The sequence below is a fragment of the Pinus tabuliformis genome, chromosome 2_1, assembly GCF_031772625.1.
Source record: "Pinus tabuliformis cultivar Carrire ecotype Pingquan chromosome 2_1, CPIR1, whole genome shotgun sequence".
NCBI lineage: Eukaryota > Viridiplantae > Streptophyta > Pinopsida > Pinales > Pinaceae > Pinus > Pinus tabuliformis.
Window position 1 is genome coordinate 281,333,891 of NC_142299.1, and position 14,814 is coordinate 281,348,704.

Here is a 14,814-nt window from a genome sequence, read left to right on the forward strand (position 1 = left end):
TTGGCCATTTTCATCATGGAGCTTTGAATATCATGCAACAAATATCCATAAGCCTCCCCAAAGGAGCACTTAAGCAACAAGATGTATGCAAAGGATGTACCTTGGGGAAGTATACAAAATCCACATTCCATGACTGGGACAACAAAGCATATGTAGTCCTTGAAAGGATCCACTCTGATGTCTATCTACCTTTCTCGACAGCCTCCACTGCTAGACAAAAATATTTTTATTGATGACTTCTCATGGAAGTGCTGGATCTTCTTCATATAGAAGAAGGATGTGACATTCTCCAAGTTTGTAGAATTCAAGGCACTTGTTGAGAAAGAAATGCACAAGAAGGTGAAGGCTCTAAGGAGTGATAATGCAGGTGAGTACGTGTCGAATGAATTTAAAATTTCTATGCAAAATAAGGCATTCAACGAGAGTTGGCAACACCCCATAACACACAGCAGAATGGGGTGACTGAGAGGAAGAATCGTAGAATTGTGGAAGCAATGAGGGCGATGTTGCATGATTAAGGCCTACCTCTGCATTTGTGGTTTGAGACATGCAACATAATAGTATATTTGCAGAATCAGAGTCCTCATCAAATTCTGGGCATGATTACACTGGAGAGGGATTTCTCAGGGAGAAAGTTGGATGTGTCACACTTCAGGATTTTTGGAGCCTATATTTATTGCCATGTCTCCAAAGAATCAAGGAAGAAGCTAGAGCCGATAATAGAATTGGGGGTATTTTTGGCTTACACAGAGACTCCCCACAACTATCGTGTGTACTTTCCATCCTTCATAATGACAGTGGTGCAAAGCGATGTAAAATTTGATGAAGACAAAGCAATGCGGTGCTCTCTTGAGAGGGAGCTTCATATCCTACCATAAGAGGAGATTTTAGCTCCAAAGGAGGAGCCTTGGGAAGTTGTGGAACAACCACAAATTGAGGAGCAGAGAGTGAAAACAACCGCTCAAGCAAAACCATCCAGAGAAGGCAGAAAAGGGACTAGGGAAGCTAAGAGACTTGTGCAAGATGCGAGGGAGAATGTGGGTGCTCCTTCAAATCAATGCAAACAATGAAGGTCACCAGATCGGTACACTAGCTACATGGCTCTAATGACTGAGCTTGTAGAGACTAAGCCATCCTCTTTTGAGGAAGAAGTAGAGAAACCTGTATGGGTTGATGCAATGGTGGAGGAATATAAATCCATTGTAAGAATAGTGTTTGGGAAGTGGTCCCAAGACTAACAGACAAATCAGTTGTGGGTTCGAGATGGATCTTCAAGGTAAATCATGTAGCAGACAAAAGCATAGAAAAGTACAAGGCCAGATTTGTGGCCAAGGGGTACTCTCAAGTTGAGGGGATTGACTATGAGGAGACCTTTGCTCTTGTAGCAAGGTACTCATCCATCAGATCAATTCTTGCTCTAGTTGCATAGATGGGGTGGAAGATCCACCAGATGGATGTAAAAATAACATTCCTCAATGGATTTATTGAGGAGGAGGTGTATATCGAGCAACTAGAAGGCTTTGAGACTTTTGATCGGGAGTCTCATGTGTGCAGACTCAAGCGAGCATTGTACAGTCTCAAGCAAGCACCCTATGCTTGGTACACCAGGATCAATAGTTATCTCACTAGTTTGGGCTTCACCAAAAGTGAAGCAGATGCAAACCTCTATCATATATTGGTAGAAGGTAAATTGTTGATTATTATCTTATATGTTGATGATTTGATTTTAACTAGTGATGAGAAGCTGATCAAATCTTGCAAGGAGGACCTTGCAAGAGAGTTTGAAATGAAGGACGTGGGTCTCATGCACTACTTCCTCAGATTGAAAGAATGGTAAGGTGATGGGGAACTAGTTGTCTCTCAGGGAAAGTATGCCAATGAGATACTTTAGAGGTTCTGCATGGACAGTTGCAAACCCATGGAGATACCTCTAGCGACAAACTGGAGAAAAGAGGATGCCACTTCAGGTGAGGAAGTGGATGCTACTATTTACCAATAGTTGGTGGGTTCACTAATATATCTTGTGAACACATGACAAAATATGTGCTATGCAGTCAACAAACTGAGCCAAGTTATGGTTAGGCCAACCAAATTATTTTGGAGGGCAACTAAGCATGTTATATAGTACGTCAGAGGCACTACCCAATTTGGACTATGGTACAAACATACAAAGGGAGTGAATTTATGTGGCTTCACAGATGTAGATTAGGCGGAGTCTATCAGACTGAAAGAGTACATCATGTGGAAGTTTCAGTGTTAGATCTGCAATGGTTTCTTGGTATAGTAGGAAGCAAAGATCTGTGGCACTCAACTCGACAGAAACAAAATACATGGCTTCCAGTCAAGCAACATGTGAGGTGATCTTGATGAGAAAGATACTTGTTGGATTGTTTGGTCAGATGATGGATCCAACTGTGATCTACTGTGATAATCAAAGTTGCATCAAGCTGTCTGAAGATTCTATTTTTTCACGATCGATCCAAGCATATAGATATTCGATATCACCATTTATGGGATTTTTTTGCAGAGGTGGATAATGTTGTTGCAGTACATTCTGACAGAGGAATAAGATGCTAACATTTTGATAAAGGCATTGTCAAGAGGGAAGTTCGAGTTCCATAGGTGCAAGATATGGGTGGTTGATAATACCTTTCGTGATGAGAGGGAGTCTTGAAAATTGCAGCAAGAAATTCCCAATTTGATTTTGCCTTGATTAAATTGAGAAAATTCGAATTTCCACATCAACAAACAACTTGGATGATGTTAACTTGTGTGACATTTCTTGTGTCACCCACTTTACTCCGTAAATTTGAGTTGGAGGAGTTCGAGTTCAGTTCTGCATGTCTGATTGCTAATTTGTAGCAATGATGTGATTAATCCGAAAGACATGCTCAATTATCTCATGTTGTTTTCAGTTAAACTAGTTCCAACTTTTGGAGGAGCTAGTGGAAGGTTATTTAAGCAGTGGGACTTCAGTCAAACTCAGTGATAATCCATTTAACTTATCAATCAACCCAAAATAGCTAGTGCATGCAGATAATTCAAGTTACCCAGTTAAGGTGGAGATTCCAAGGTAGTGTAACATCAATTATAGACTAGTCTTGAGTGTACAGGTGTTGCATGTAGTCAGATGACCAACCTAAGGAATTGCGCAATTCAATTTGAGGAATTTCCTAAATAATAGGGGTTAATTCCTTAAGGAACAACACAAGGAAATAGGAGCTCAAGCCGAGGCAAAATTTGACTAAGTCTGGGTCAGATGCCTTCAGTGAGTAGAGAGATAGGTTGCGCACTTGCAGGGTGAGCTCAATTGAGCAAAGCAATTGTAATACATCTCTATTCATTTGATTAATGCAAGCAGACATTGGGGTTTTTAGCAGATTTCTTTCCCCAAATAAAAATACTTGTTGCATGTGTGTTATTTCTTCTTGCATGTCTGAGATTTTTGTTCTAAATTGTGAATTAATGTCCATAGAGTAGTAGAGTAGGTTTGTGTCTTGTGATTTTGATTAAAACTTCATAAACAGTTGCAAATCTATAGCAAATTTCTACACCCTTCACACATAGTTTCATGAATGAGAGTTATTACTAGCTTGTATTTTTCCACCAAGCTTGTGAGGGCTATTTTTTGTGAGAGCCCCTTGCCTCCCTTACTTTTAGGGATATGATAATCACAATTTGACCTTGCCTAAGGCAATTATTGTTCCAAGGTCTGCCTCAATTGCTTACAACTTGCCTTCCATAGTTTCTCTTTTTTCTTTTTTCTTTTCTAAGGACATGAAAGTTTTTCTACCTACACCATTTTAATGTGTAGGTTCCAAGCCCAAACACACTTATGTACTCATATCTTTTATTGACATTTATTCCTTTTTAGATCTTAGCTCATATTTACAAGGTTTCCCTCCATTATATTCACTACTTGAAATTGAGTTTAGACTTGAAGAATTACAAACATGCAATTAATTCTCCATAATGTCATTTTCCCTCGATAAAGGACATGGAAGCCTAAGCTTATGGAGACAAATTAAGTCTCTAGATTGGGATTGGGATTCTAAGGAAAACGATTGTCTCTAGGAAAACATTTTCTATCAGTTGAATCCAAATTTCCCACCACTTCTTTAATTGTACCAAGTTTAGGGGTTGTACGATTCTCAAAAGGAGAAAAATTAGGGGCTTTACCAAACAACTTGCCTTCATTTCTTTTTCAACTATGAGGTAGTGGTATATTCATTTCCTTTTACATTCTCCTTTGATTTTGTCTTCCTTTTCTTCATTTTTATTAACTTGATCATTTGATGCCTCCAAATAATCCAACACTTTAGTTAATATACTTAATATCTACTTTCACATCCACCTCCGTGGAATATGAATTTCTTCCTCTTGATTTTTTTCTTTCACCACTAATGTTTGGCTATTCAAATTCTTCATGCATGGACTCATCTACCTCCAAACCTCATACAATTTTCACTAAATGCCCATGGACATGGCATCTAACACAACAAATGGGATTTTTGGTAGTCCAACAATAGATAAATTATAACCTATGTTCCCTATCAAAAGTTCTACAAACTTCGTAAGCCAATCCCTTGTGTCAATTTCTACCAATATATTGGTTATGATTGTGGATGGTATTGTTAGAGTGCATTTTCTTCTAAAACGATGAAAACCCTAGGGTACTACCTATTTCTTCCAAAACCTTTTATTATGCAGTTCAAGTGGCATATGTGGAATTTTTACTTAGTTTCATTGGGACATCTTCTTCTCTATCGTTAGGTCAAAGCAAGGGGACCATTTAGTCAAGGCCAACAATGTAGATTTGTAGAACCAATTTTCTTGTAGAATCCTTGTCACATCAACTCTGACTAAAATTTGAAGGCCACCCAACCCTTAGCTAGAACATCATAAATTGACACATAATCTATCTTCCTTTTCCACATCTTTTCCATCGCCCAATACATATATTCCTTAAAAACCATCAAACCATAAAAGGACCCAATTAAAGTTCTTTCTCTTACACCATATCCACCCCTATGGTCCCATCTTGCTTAAGCACTAGTTTAACCTTTTCCTTCCACTCATAACCTCTCCATCTAATTAAAATATTTTATCTCTTGTAGCCTTCCAATTAATTCTTTTAATTAAGAGAGCTAAAATTTACTCCTCTTTTAAGATTATTATTATTAATGAATTCTTTACCTCAAATTTAAAAATAAGATAATAAATATTTTCTTGAGTGCTATCTCCTTTGTTTTCATGAGTATGTGTGTTCTCCAAGTGCAATGAAGTTAAGTTTAAGGTTACCTATGTTCATTCATCTCATTTCTCTCCATGTTGAGTCTATTGTTTTCACGAGTATGTGTGTTCTCCAAGTGCAATGAAGTTGAGTTTAAGGCTACCTATGTTCATTCATCTCATTTCTCTCCATGTTGAGTCCAAGTTGGCCCGTACCCACAAGACTTCCAATTCTTTGTACTTTGAAGGAAGTCCCTCAAACCCTTCACCATCAAGCTTGGATCTAATCTCTCCTATTTCTGACTTGAATTGACATCGAAGTTAATAGGACATTCCTTTTTAGGTCCTTTGCATCTATTTTTTTCCTCCTTATACAATAGTTGTGATAGTGATAATGCTGTAAACTTGTATTCCTTCATTATTTAAGGTTTTCAAAATAAGATTTTTTTCTGTGAAAATCTAAACTGAAACTCGTCTCCACTGAAACTCGTCTCTGCAACCAGTTTAGATTGAGCTCCTTTGAATCTCACTATACACTAACAAATCCTTTCTCAACCTAAAGTACACTTCATTAAATATATTCGTATTTCGAAGTGCTGTTCTAGGCCAGCACTGTTATATCCTTTGCGAGCAGCAGTATATCCTATTCTAAGAGCAGTTTGGGCACTTTCCTCTGGTGTACAATCCTTTATTGAGTCTAACAATGTTGTATTTTCTTGGTCCTCGCTTATAGGCGGCCTTCCTCATGGACAGCTCCTAGGGTGATGCCGGGCACACCCGCGGAACGGAATAAATTTCCGGAGTTGCAGAGTAAAAAAATGTACCCGACTCTGTCAACTGGGAATTTCGACCAGAACCCTCGACTAGTTCTTCATCGACTTGGATTTACTCGACCAAGTTCTCTCTTCGTCGATTGTCAACTGGAATTGCTAGAGCTGACTGAAGACCATCAACTAGTGAATGATTGGCTCGTTGCAAACCTACTTTTCATACGAAATAAAAACGGTCGAAGTCGAAGTCGAACCAGAAAAGGCTACTGCTTTGCACAGGTAGTCCGGATGCTGCCTTGATAAGCCAGCAAAGAATAGAATAGAAGCGTCAAGGGTAGTAAAATAAGAGGCAATGCCATACCCTTTTTCTCAATCTAATAGTCTTGACTAACTCCTTTCTCCTTCCTCTAAGTAGCCTGCCAAATCTTCCTCCTCCATTGCAATGTTATATTACATATCTAATTCATACTTCAATTACACAATACAACTGATTTTTCTAAATGTTATCTGATATCATGAAGAGTTTGCCATTAAAATTGCTGATTTTTCTTAATGTTATCCAATATTATGAAGATGTTGCCATTAAAATTGCCCAGTTTCGATCCCATCTGCTATGGTGCTATGCAGGGATTATGTGATCGATCCCATCTGCTATGGTGCTATGCAGGGATTATGTGATCGATCCCATCTGCTATGGTGCTATGCAGGGATTATGTGAATATGATTGATGTGATATATTCATATGTAAATATTTGTACAGATGGCCTAATATAATGATTCTTCAGGGCGTAGCCACCCTTTTTTTTTTTTAAAGATGTTGCCATTAATAAAATTGCTTTTATTGTGAAGATGTTGCCATTAATAAAATTGCTTTAGTTTTTTGAAGATTTATTATTTGATTGCGTTATTATTTTGTTTTTTAAATTGGGAGTGAAAATAGTTTGTTAAAGGCACGCACTGGATGGGGCAGATCAATTTGGATTATGTTTGATTTGGAAGTATGGTGAGGTAAACGCTGGATCGTACACATTAAAATAAGCCTCAAAGCAGTGGTGTGAAGAGTTCAATTGCCGTCGAGGATCGACAGCAGACCATCGACGAGAAACGAAGATGTTTGGGATTGCAGAGGTAGGGCGCAGGGTAGCGGTGGGTTGCATAGCTCTGTCAATTGGATTACCCATGAACATTCTTCCATGAATGTTTTCAAGATTTAATTTTAGATTCAGATAGGCTTTTTGAGTTTTTTTTAATAACTGTAGCTTTATTGAGGAAGTGGGCTATATCTTCTGCCTACATGCCCATTACAGAGGAATTTATTCTGTACCGCAGGGCACGCCCATGAAGGTTTCATAAGAATATGGTGGATTAACAAGCATTGATAGTGTTTTGATTAACAATTTGATCATAATTCACCAATAATTGGAATTTTATTGAAAATTTATTTGCAGAAGCAGATGGGTAGGGCTAAAATTCCGATTAAATGGATACCTAGAGACACCGCAAGGAACATGACATTCATGAAACGAAAGAAAGGATTGAAGAAGAAGGTAGAGGAGCTAAGCATTTTGTGTGGAGTGGAGGCGTGCATGGTGTGTTTTGGCCAACAGATGGACCAACACACTGCATCAGACCATCTTGATGTCTGGCCAGGGAAGTCAAAAGCTCTTGAGATCGTTGAGAGATATAGAAGCCTTTCAAAGGAAGAGCAAGAAAAGAAGAAGCTCGATAACTCTAGCTTCTTAGAGCAGAGGATAAAGAAGTTGAAAGTTGAATTGAGCATCAAGGGGAAGGAGAACAAGGAGATGGAGATGGAGGTTGTGTACCCTTGGGATACATATTTGAACTTTTTTACTGATGAACAGCTAAGAGATCTTGTGGATTATATAGATATTAGGCTTGAAAATGTGCATGACAGAATAAGCTATCTCACTAGACACGAGTGTGAGATTTCCAATGGTGTTACTGCTGAGAGCGATATAGTTCCGTTAAGGGAGTTGGAATGCATTGACAGGAAGCTAATAGAAGGTGGTGGTTCATGCAACTTCATGATGCCTTATCAGAATGATGATGAAAACTTGAGTTCAGCTGTGGGTCATGTGAAGCCCTATTCGGGCTTAGAAGGTCATTATAAGGCACTTGTGTCCTCTTGTGGGACAGCGGCCATTGACAATTATTCCAAGGCCAATCCCCTCTTTATTGCATCTTTGAAGGATTATCATTCACCTGATTTCAAGGAAGTCATGGACAGTGGTGAAGATGATAGAATCGCTGTTAGCAATGCTCATTTGATGGTCAACAAGAGCTTTCCTTTGTTGGGTATTGATGGTGTAAATCATATTCAGTCAAGCACAGGGAGCTGCTCGCAGTGGTGTTGTACCATCAAACCTTGCTCTCTATACAACCCTTTATATTCTTCTTGCCCTCAACATTATGGTATGAATCCCACAATCCAGCAGGTACAATTTTCTTACAAGCCTCACCATCAGCAGTGGTTCAATGAGATGATGGAGTCACAAACCATTCAGAAGGTGTTAGGAGATGAAGGAACGAATTTCGCCCACAACAACAGTGTTGGACCTCCTCCCATTCTGTTGAGCAGATCACTTGGAACCAATGACCAGTGTCAAATCAAGAACATTCAAGGTTTTTGTACCTCTTCACAATCTGTTTTTTTTTTTGAACTTCATGGTTTTTTTACCTTAGATTGTACTCCAATCCTCAAGCATTAGTAGACAAAACATATATAAGGGTTTTGGTGCAGCCTCACCTAATTTACATTTAGAACGATCTAGATTCTCCCGTTCTTGCCCCATGAGAGTTGTACAGGAAAATGCATGAATACATAGAATTTAAACTAATAATGATCTATTCTCCTGTTCTTGCCTCATTAGAGTTGTACAGGCGAATGCATGAATAAATAGAGTTTAAACTAATAATGATCTTCTTTTTCTTCGCTCCATGAAAATATGTTTTGTTAACTTACCATCCTTATGACTGAGCTATCAACTGTGCACAGAACACAAAAGGTAGCTACACTCTGGCCTAGAAGGTTGGTCATATCTTCTGCACTCATTAAAGCTACTTTCATGGGACTTTCCTAAACAGACCATTATTACTAAAACTGTTATGAGGTTATCTGGGATGTATTTTTTTTTGGATGAACATTTTTTACTTTGTTCTAGCAACCTTGGATAGAAAACTAGGATTTTAATATTGGATTCATTACTAATATACTGTTTCTTGAACCTTTTGACAGTGCATCTTATGTTTCATGTCCATTCATAGTTTTGACATCTATTTTGTTAATTTTGCAGATTTTGAAGCCCTAAAAATGCAGAAAAGTTAAGGAGCTGATCTGATAAGAATTCTAGTCCAGAGGAGCTGTTACATTTTCCCATTCAATCATATCGTTTTGTAATAGTGATACTTTAGTTTTCTCTGTGCTGCAAGACTCTTCTTGATATCAAATTGAATGATTTTAAGATAGTGCGGAATAACTTCAATTTGATGTAGAACTTTAATAATTTACTGGAAGGGATTCTATTTTGAGGCATGCAGAACAATCTAAGTATGCTGGTTTTGGTGTATTTGGATCAAGCAAGTTTTCAAGAGTTTTATATGAAGGTTATGGAACTAGGTTTTTGGGTATTTTTATTAAACAATTATGTTACGGCAAGTAGTTATTGAGCATCCAGGATAGAGGGGTTTATTAAATTACCACAGATTTTGCCTTGGTGGGCTACGCCTATTTGCCAGACGCTTTGTTTTTTAATAATCTTTGTAATATAATGTTTCATTGGACAAAAAGGAGGAGACATATTTTAAAAATTCATATTCTTTTTTTTGAGCACACATTGCTTTTATTTTCTCAATCGTACTGTAGGTTATAGTTCTTGTGCCAGAATCAACAGTATTTGCACATTTTGTTTTTTTATCGATTGATAAAACGTTTCCAGGCCTTGAGATCCATTCTTAGACTGTTCTGTTGATCTGGAAAGAGCCTGTGTGTTTGCACATAAACAGATTCAAGTAGCTTGTGTATTTGCCTTATTGGTCTTAAATACTTCATCAAAAAAGGAACCATGTCCTCCTAGGGTTCTATGAAATGTTCTCAACAGAGACAATATCAATGTCCTTATGGACTTCCAACCACAGTCCAAACAATCATTATCAACTTAGCACATGTAGTCAATCAAAGAAAGATACTGTTACAGGTGGCAGCCTCAACCCATCTTTCACTTCTGCAATGGTGATGGTACTAACAGTCATTTCCAGCTGTTTGGGCAGTGAATCTGCCTGGCAGTTTAGTTCTCTATATACGTGTGGGCAGGTGACATCCGTGAAGTTCCCAATCATCTCCGTTACTTATCTATAAACAGGTTCCAACAGCACGGGTTGTAATTCTTTGATACCATCACCCAGTCAATAACTAGTAGAGAGTTGCCAAATATCTGCATGTTTTGTATATTCTTTTCCACTGCTAGCATTAACAGCGTTAGAAGAGAGTTAGTTCAGCTCAATTCTTTGTTGAACTCCTCCAGCACCTCTCACAATAGATGAACCCGGACAGGCCCCATCAAAAACGTCTCATGGTTTTGATTTGTCTGTGATCAATTCAGGCACAATCCTAGGAGGTCTAGTAGCAGTCCAAATGTCCTCATATGAAAATATGATTCAGTGTAAGACATGGAAGGTTGGAACCTCTTTGTTGTGGAAGACCATGAAATTCTGAGTCAACCACACTGCCCATGATACAATACAGGGGAGAGCCCTATGGTCTGTTAGGATTTGTTCTCCCACCACTATTTGAAGCAATCTTCAGCAGAGTTCCCATGCCAAGACCCCTTTCTCCAGATAGTGCTTTTTTCTGATTCCAGACTTCTTTGATGTAAGTACAGTTATCGAGAAGATGGTCATCAGTCCCTTCTGCATCCTTGCATATCACACATCTACCTGGTTGTCGCTAGGTCTTCATTGCAGTGTGTTAAATGTTAGTATCTTCTTTCTCAAAGATAAACAATGGAATAATTGTTTGAAGATGAGCGTTGCTTGGCAGATTCTTCTCCACCACCAGACTGATTCCCCTTGCACATCATCAGTAAACATTACTTTGTATGAAAGCTTTGTTGAGTAGCTACCCAACCTGGATTTTTAGACAAAAATTTGCATCTTATTCGTCTCTAAGTCTTATAGGACTTACTGTGTGTACAAAGTCATTCCAGCTAACCATAGCATCCCCTTCCAAATCTATAGTTAACGAAGATTTCCAGCCCTGATTCGAAATGGAGGTTAAGTTCTGATCTGCAGCATCAGCTAGTGAGAGAATGCCATTGTTATGAAGAGATTCAATAGTATCTCCAGGCCACCTCTGATTCCCATCACATTCTTCTCAGGGATCCTCACCGATTCTTCTCCATTGCTTATCCTCCACACAAACCAGTTACCCAGTAAAGGTAAGGATTGAACAAGAGCCTTCCATGCATTAGAATATATATAATTCTGATTTTCTGGAAGATGCATCATATGTTTCATGTCCGAAGAGTAAAGATTACATCAAGACTTATGCATCATTGAGTCATGCTGTGATTATATGCAGTAATCCTTTCTACATGGGGCAAAGAAATGTATTCAACACAATGTTCATATATATATATACAATATATATGATTTTCTGGAAAATTCATCATATGTTTCATTGCTTCATTGCTGAAGAATAAAAATTACGTCAATAATCATACATCATTGAGTCATGCTGTGATTATATGCAATAACCCTTTCTATGTATCTTATTATGATTTTCTGGAAAATGCATCATATGTTTCATTGCGGAAGAATAAAGATTATATCAATAATCATGCATTATTGAGCCATGCTGTGATTATATGCAATAATCCTTTATACATTGGCAAAGAAATGTATTCAACACAATGTTCACATGCATCAACTTTCAAGTGTTGGTGATGATGAAAAAATTTAATTTCAGCGGGCCTCTTCGACACGCTCAATGACTCTGGAAATGTGTTAGATTACAAGTGTGCACAACATATACGTACAAATTATTAGATGACTCGTTAATGCTCATACTAATATTGTCACTCTTATTACATGTATGTAACTACATTACTCATAGAAATAATCATTTTAGGGCTAACATTTATCCCTCCTTTAAAATTGAGCATCTCCACTCAAGTCTTTGGGATCTCTCAATTTTCTTTTTTTTTCTTGGGAAGGACAACCTCACATGTTCCCTCCCTCTTCCCTAGAGAATCCGCATGGAGAGTGACTCAATCGTCAGCCACAATAGTAGCTGGGTTACTCGGAGGAACTCAACTAGATTTGAACTTGTGACCTATGATCTCCTCTTCAACAACATGCCTTGGGCGGATGGCTCAATCGATTGAGCTAACCCTTGGAGTTAATCTCTCAAGTTTTTGAGTAATGGCCATCTGAGTAGCCTCTCAACTGCTCTTGAGGTGCTAGTACTAATACTGTCTATGAAGCAATCCGTGATGGTGCCAAAGTAATTGTTTGCTCTTCTGGTATGGGCTCTCTGCAACAGACCTCAACACATATTCCTTCTCAACATTTGATTATGTTCGCACGTTATCTGTTTTTCCACTCTCTACCCACATTATTTTTTTTCATCCCACTTTTTAGTATTCACATTCTGTTTTTGAGATTGTTTTCAAGCTTAATCACATAATAACTCTTTTTGGTTGACGTTTCAAGATTATTCACATTTTGATTTTTTCACTCTCTTTCAATATTTTCAAATAGCTCTTTTTACTCTTCTAAACATTCAACACCAGTTATTCATTGCATTAAACTCAACAATAAAAGTTGAAAATGTACATGGCATTGGGAACTCATCTTAAAACTCAGCCTTTGGACTTATATGTCAACCCTCATCATGATGGGTATATTGTTGGACATGAGGTCATATGAATTTATCTCTCTTTAATGTATGCTTCACAAAAACTCAGTGCTTTATGTTCTTTGTGGGTAGGTTTATGGGCATATATATGGGCTGTAGGTGCATCACAACTAATGGACACACTACACCTTCAGAGGAGTGTTGAATAGGTGTGGTGGGCATTGCACCTCGTAGACAATCCTAAACAGGTGCAGTGGTTATTGTACCACTTGGACAGTTGCAGTGCTGAGTGGTCACAGGTTTTGTTCTTTTGAACGTTCTTCCAGCTATGCTCCTTTTGGTTTATAGTTTTATTTAGAGTTTCCGGAATTTGACTGAATTTACTTATCGGACTCAACCATGGTCGTATTAGATGACACTTTCCTTGCTGTTTGAGTGCTTCCTTAGATCATCCCTTGTCTCTTCCTTAGACTTTACTTAGCCTTTTTAGTCCTAGTAGTGTGGAGCATGTAGGGGCTCCTATCTTGTGCCCTCAATGTTTCTTGTGGGTCTACTCTGCTTTTATTCACCTTTCTTATTCTGAACCTAGGAAGCCATAGTGCAGGCTTCATGTTTTTTACCATGCTTCTTCAGATAAGATAGCTCTTGACTCCCTTTCAATAACAAGCACTTCATAAAATGGTCATAAACATAATTACAATCGTAGTGGACTTTGTTGCTCATCCTGGTGAAGGTAGGTGGTTTTTTTCTTTTCATGCTTGGAGCCATTAGTGTTTTACTCCATAACATGTATAAGTGAGGACAATGCTACAAAAGGTTGCTGGGAGGGCTTTCAACAAGTACGATGCATTGTCCTACCTATGTCCTGCCCAAATAGCCTCACAAATGTTACAGTGCTTGATTGTATCCTTCTTGCTCTTGCCCTGGTGAAAGGAAGCAGTTTTGGTCTTTTGACGATTAAAGTCATTATGAATTTAGGTTTTGTCTTATTGAGGCTTCCACTCAGGTTCTCTAGCCCTGTAGATTTGCCAATGGGGATAATCACAGTGGTTACCTTTTGGGGGATAATCTATAATTGGTATAAGACTGGGGTGTTACTTGTCTGTCACTCTTTGTTTCTTTTTCTGAATCAATGTCTTAAGTATTTAATAAACTCCACCAATCCATGTATTCCTTGTTGGTAAACTTGGATAGGGCATTCTCTACTACCTCGTTCTAGAGTGATAATGCTCTTCCTACAAGATGTACAAAGCAACTAAGCTCTCCTTGTGCTTATTTCTTTCATTATGTTTTCCATTCCATACATCAAGACATCAGTTGCTGAAGATGGAGATTCAATGAGATTTAATTGCCATCATTTATTTTCTATATTCTATTGGTGATCTTGTGTTGGCATTATGATTCGAGTGTTGTCCTTGATGGAAACTCACTCATAGGTATGATACAAGTGTTGTCCTTGATGGCAACTTACTCAGATGACAAATCATAGTGCAGCAGGTCAAGAGAGAGGTATACGCAGGTTGGCCGTGATGAAAGTGCATATAAACGCAGGTTAGCGGAGCAAAAAGAGCGTACACATACACACGCAGGTTCACAGAAGGAAAGGCGCGTACATGTCGGAAACCATGGTTTTGGTCCATGGTATTTTGGTATTGGTCCATGGTATTTGGTCCGAAGTATCGACCCCAGGTATTGGGTCCAAGGTATTGGTTCTACATGGTTTTGGACCATGGTATTGAGAGAAGCCTAAACCTATATAAGGAGAAGATCATTAGGCCAAGAGGAGAAGTATGCATGTGATGAATATCTGATGAAGTGTGAGATCTAGATGCTGGTTATGGGTTGGTGATGCCTTGCTTGATCTGAACCAAGGAGGCACTCATGTGAAGGATGATGAACAATGGATTGGGATCTTAAGGCTTGGAATGATTATCATTA

At 38.4% G+C, this 14,814-nt stretch overlaps 1 protein-coding gene across 2 annotated transcripts; it reads left to right on the forward strand.

The window, feature by feature from the left end:
• Positions 1 to 5,961: 5,961 nt before the first annotated feature.
• On the forward strand, positions 5,962 to 9,638 carry LOC149199865 (uncharacterized). Of its 2 annotated transcripts, none has more exons than XM_089399471.1 (3): positions 5,962 to 6,281; positions 7,451 to 8,645; positions 9,317 to 9,638. In XM_089399471.1, exons 1-3 carry the CDS (start codon positions 5,997 to 5,999, stop codon positions 9,346 to 9,348), a joined length of 1,512 nt encoding a protein of 503 aa, XP_089255597.1. In that variant the 5' UTR covers positions 5,962 to 5,996; the 3' UTR covers positions 9,349 to 9,638. The 2 variants fall into 2 exon arrangements, with proteins under 2 accessions (XP_089255597.1, XP_089255598.1); XM_089399472.1 differs by lacking the exon at positions 5,962 to 6,281 and adding an exon at positions 6,960 to 7,130.
• Positions 9,639 to 14,814: the final 5,176 nt, after the last annotated feature.

Bases quoted from the DNA above. Each gene is read 5' to 3' on its own strand.
- LOC149199865 (XM_089399471.1), top strand. From the start codon at position 5,997: ATGCCGGGCACACCCGCGGAACGGAATAAATTTCCGGAGTTGCAGAGT. The intron at 6,282-7,450 runs GTAGTCCGGATG...ATTTATTTGCAG, and splicing joins AAGGCTACTGCTTTGCACAG to AAGCAGATGGGTAGGGCTAA. The intron at 8,646-9,316 runs GTTTTTGTACCT...TTAATTTTGCAG, and splicing joins TCAAATCAAGAACATTCAAG to ATTTTGAAGCCCTAAAAATG.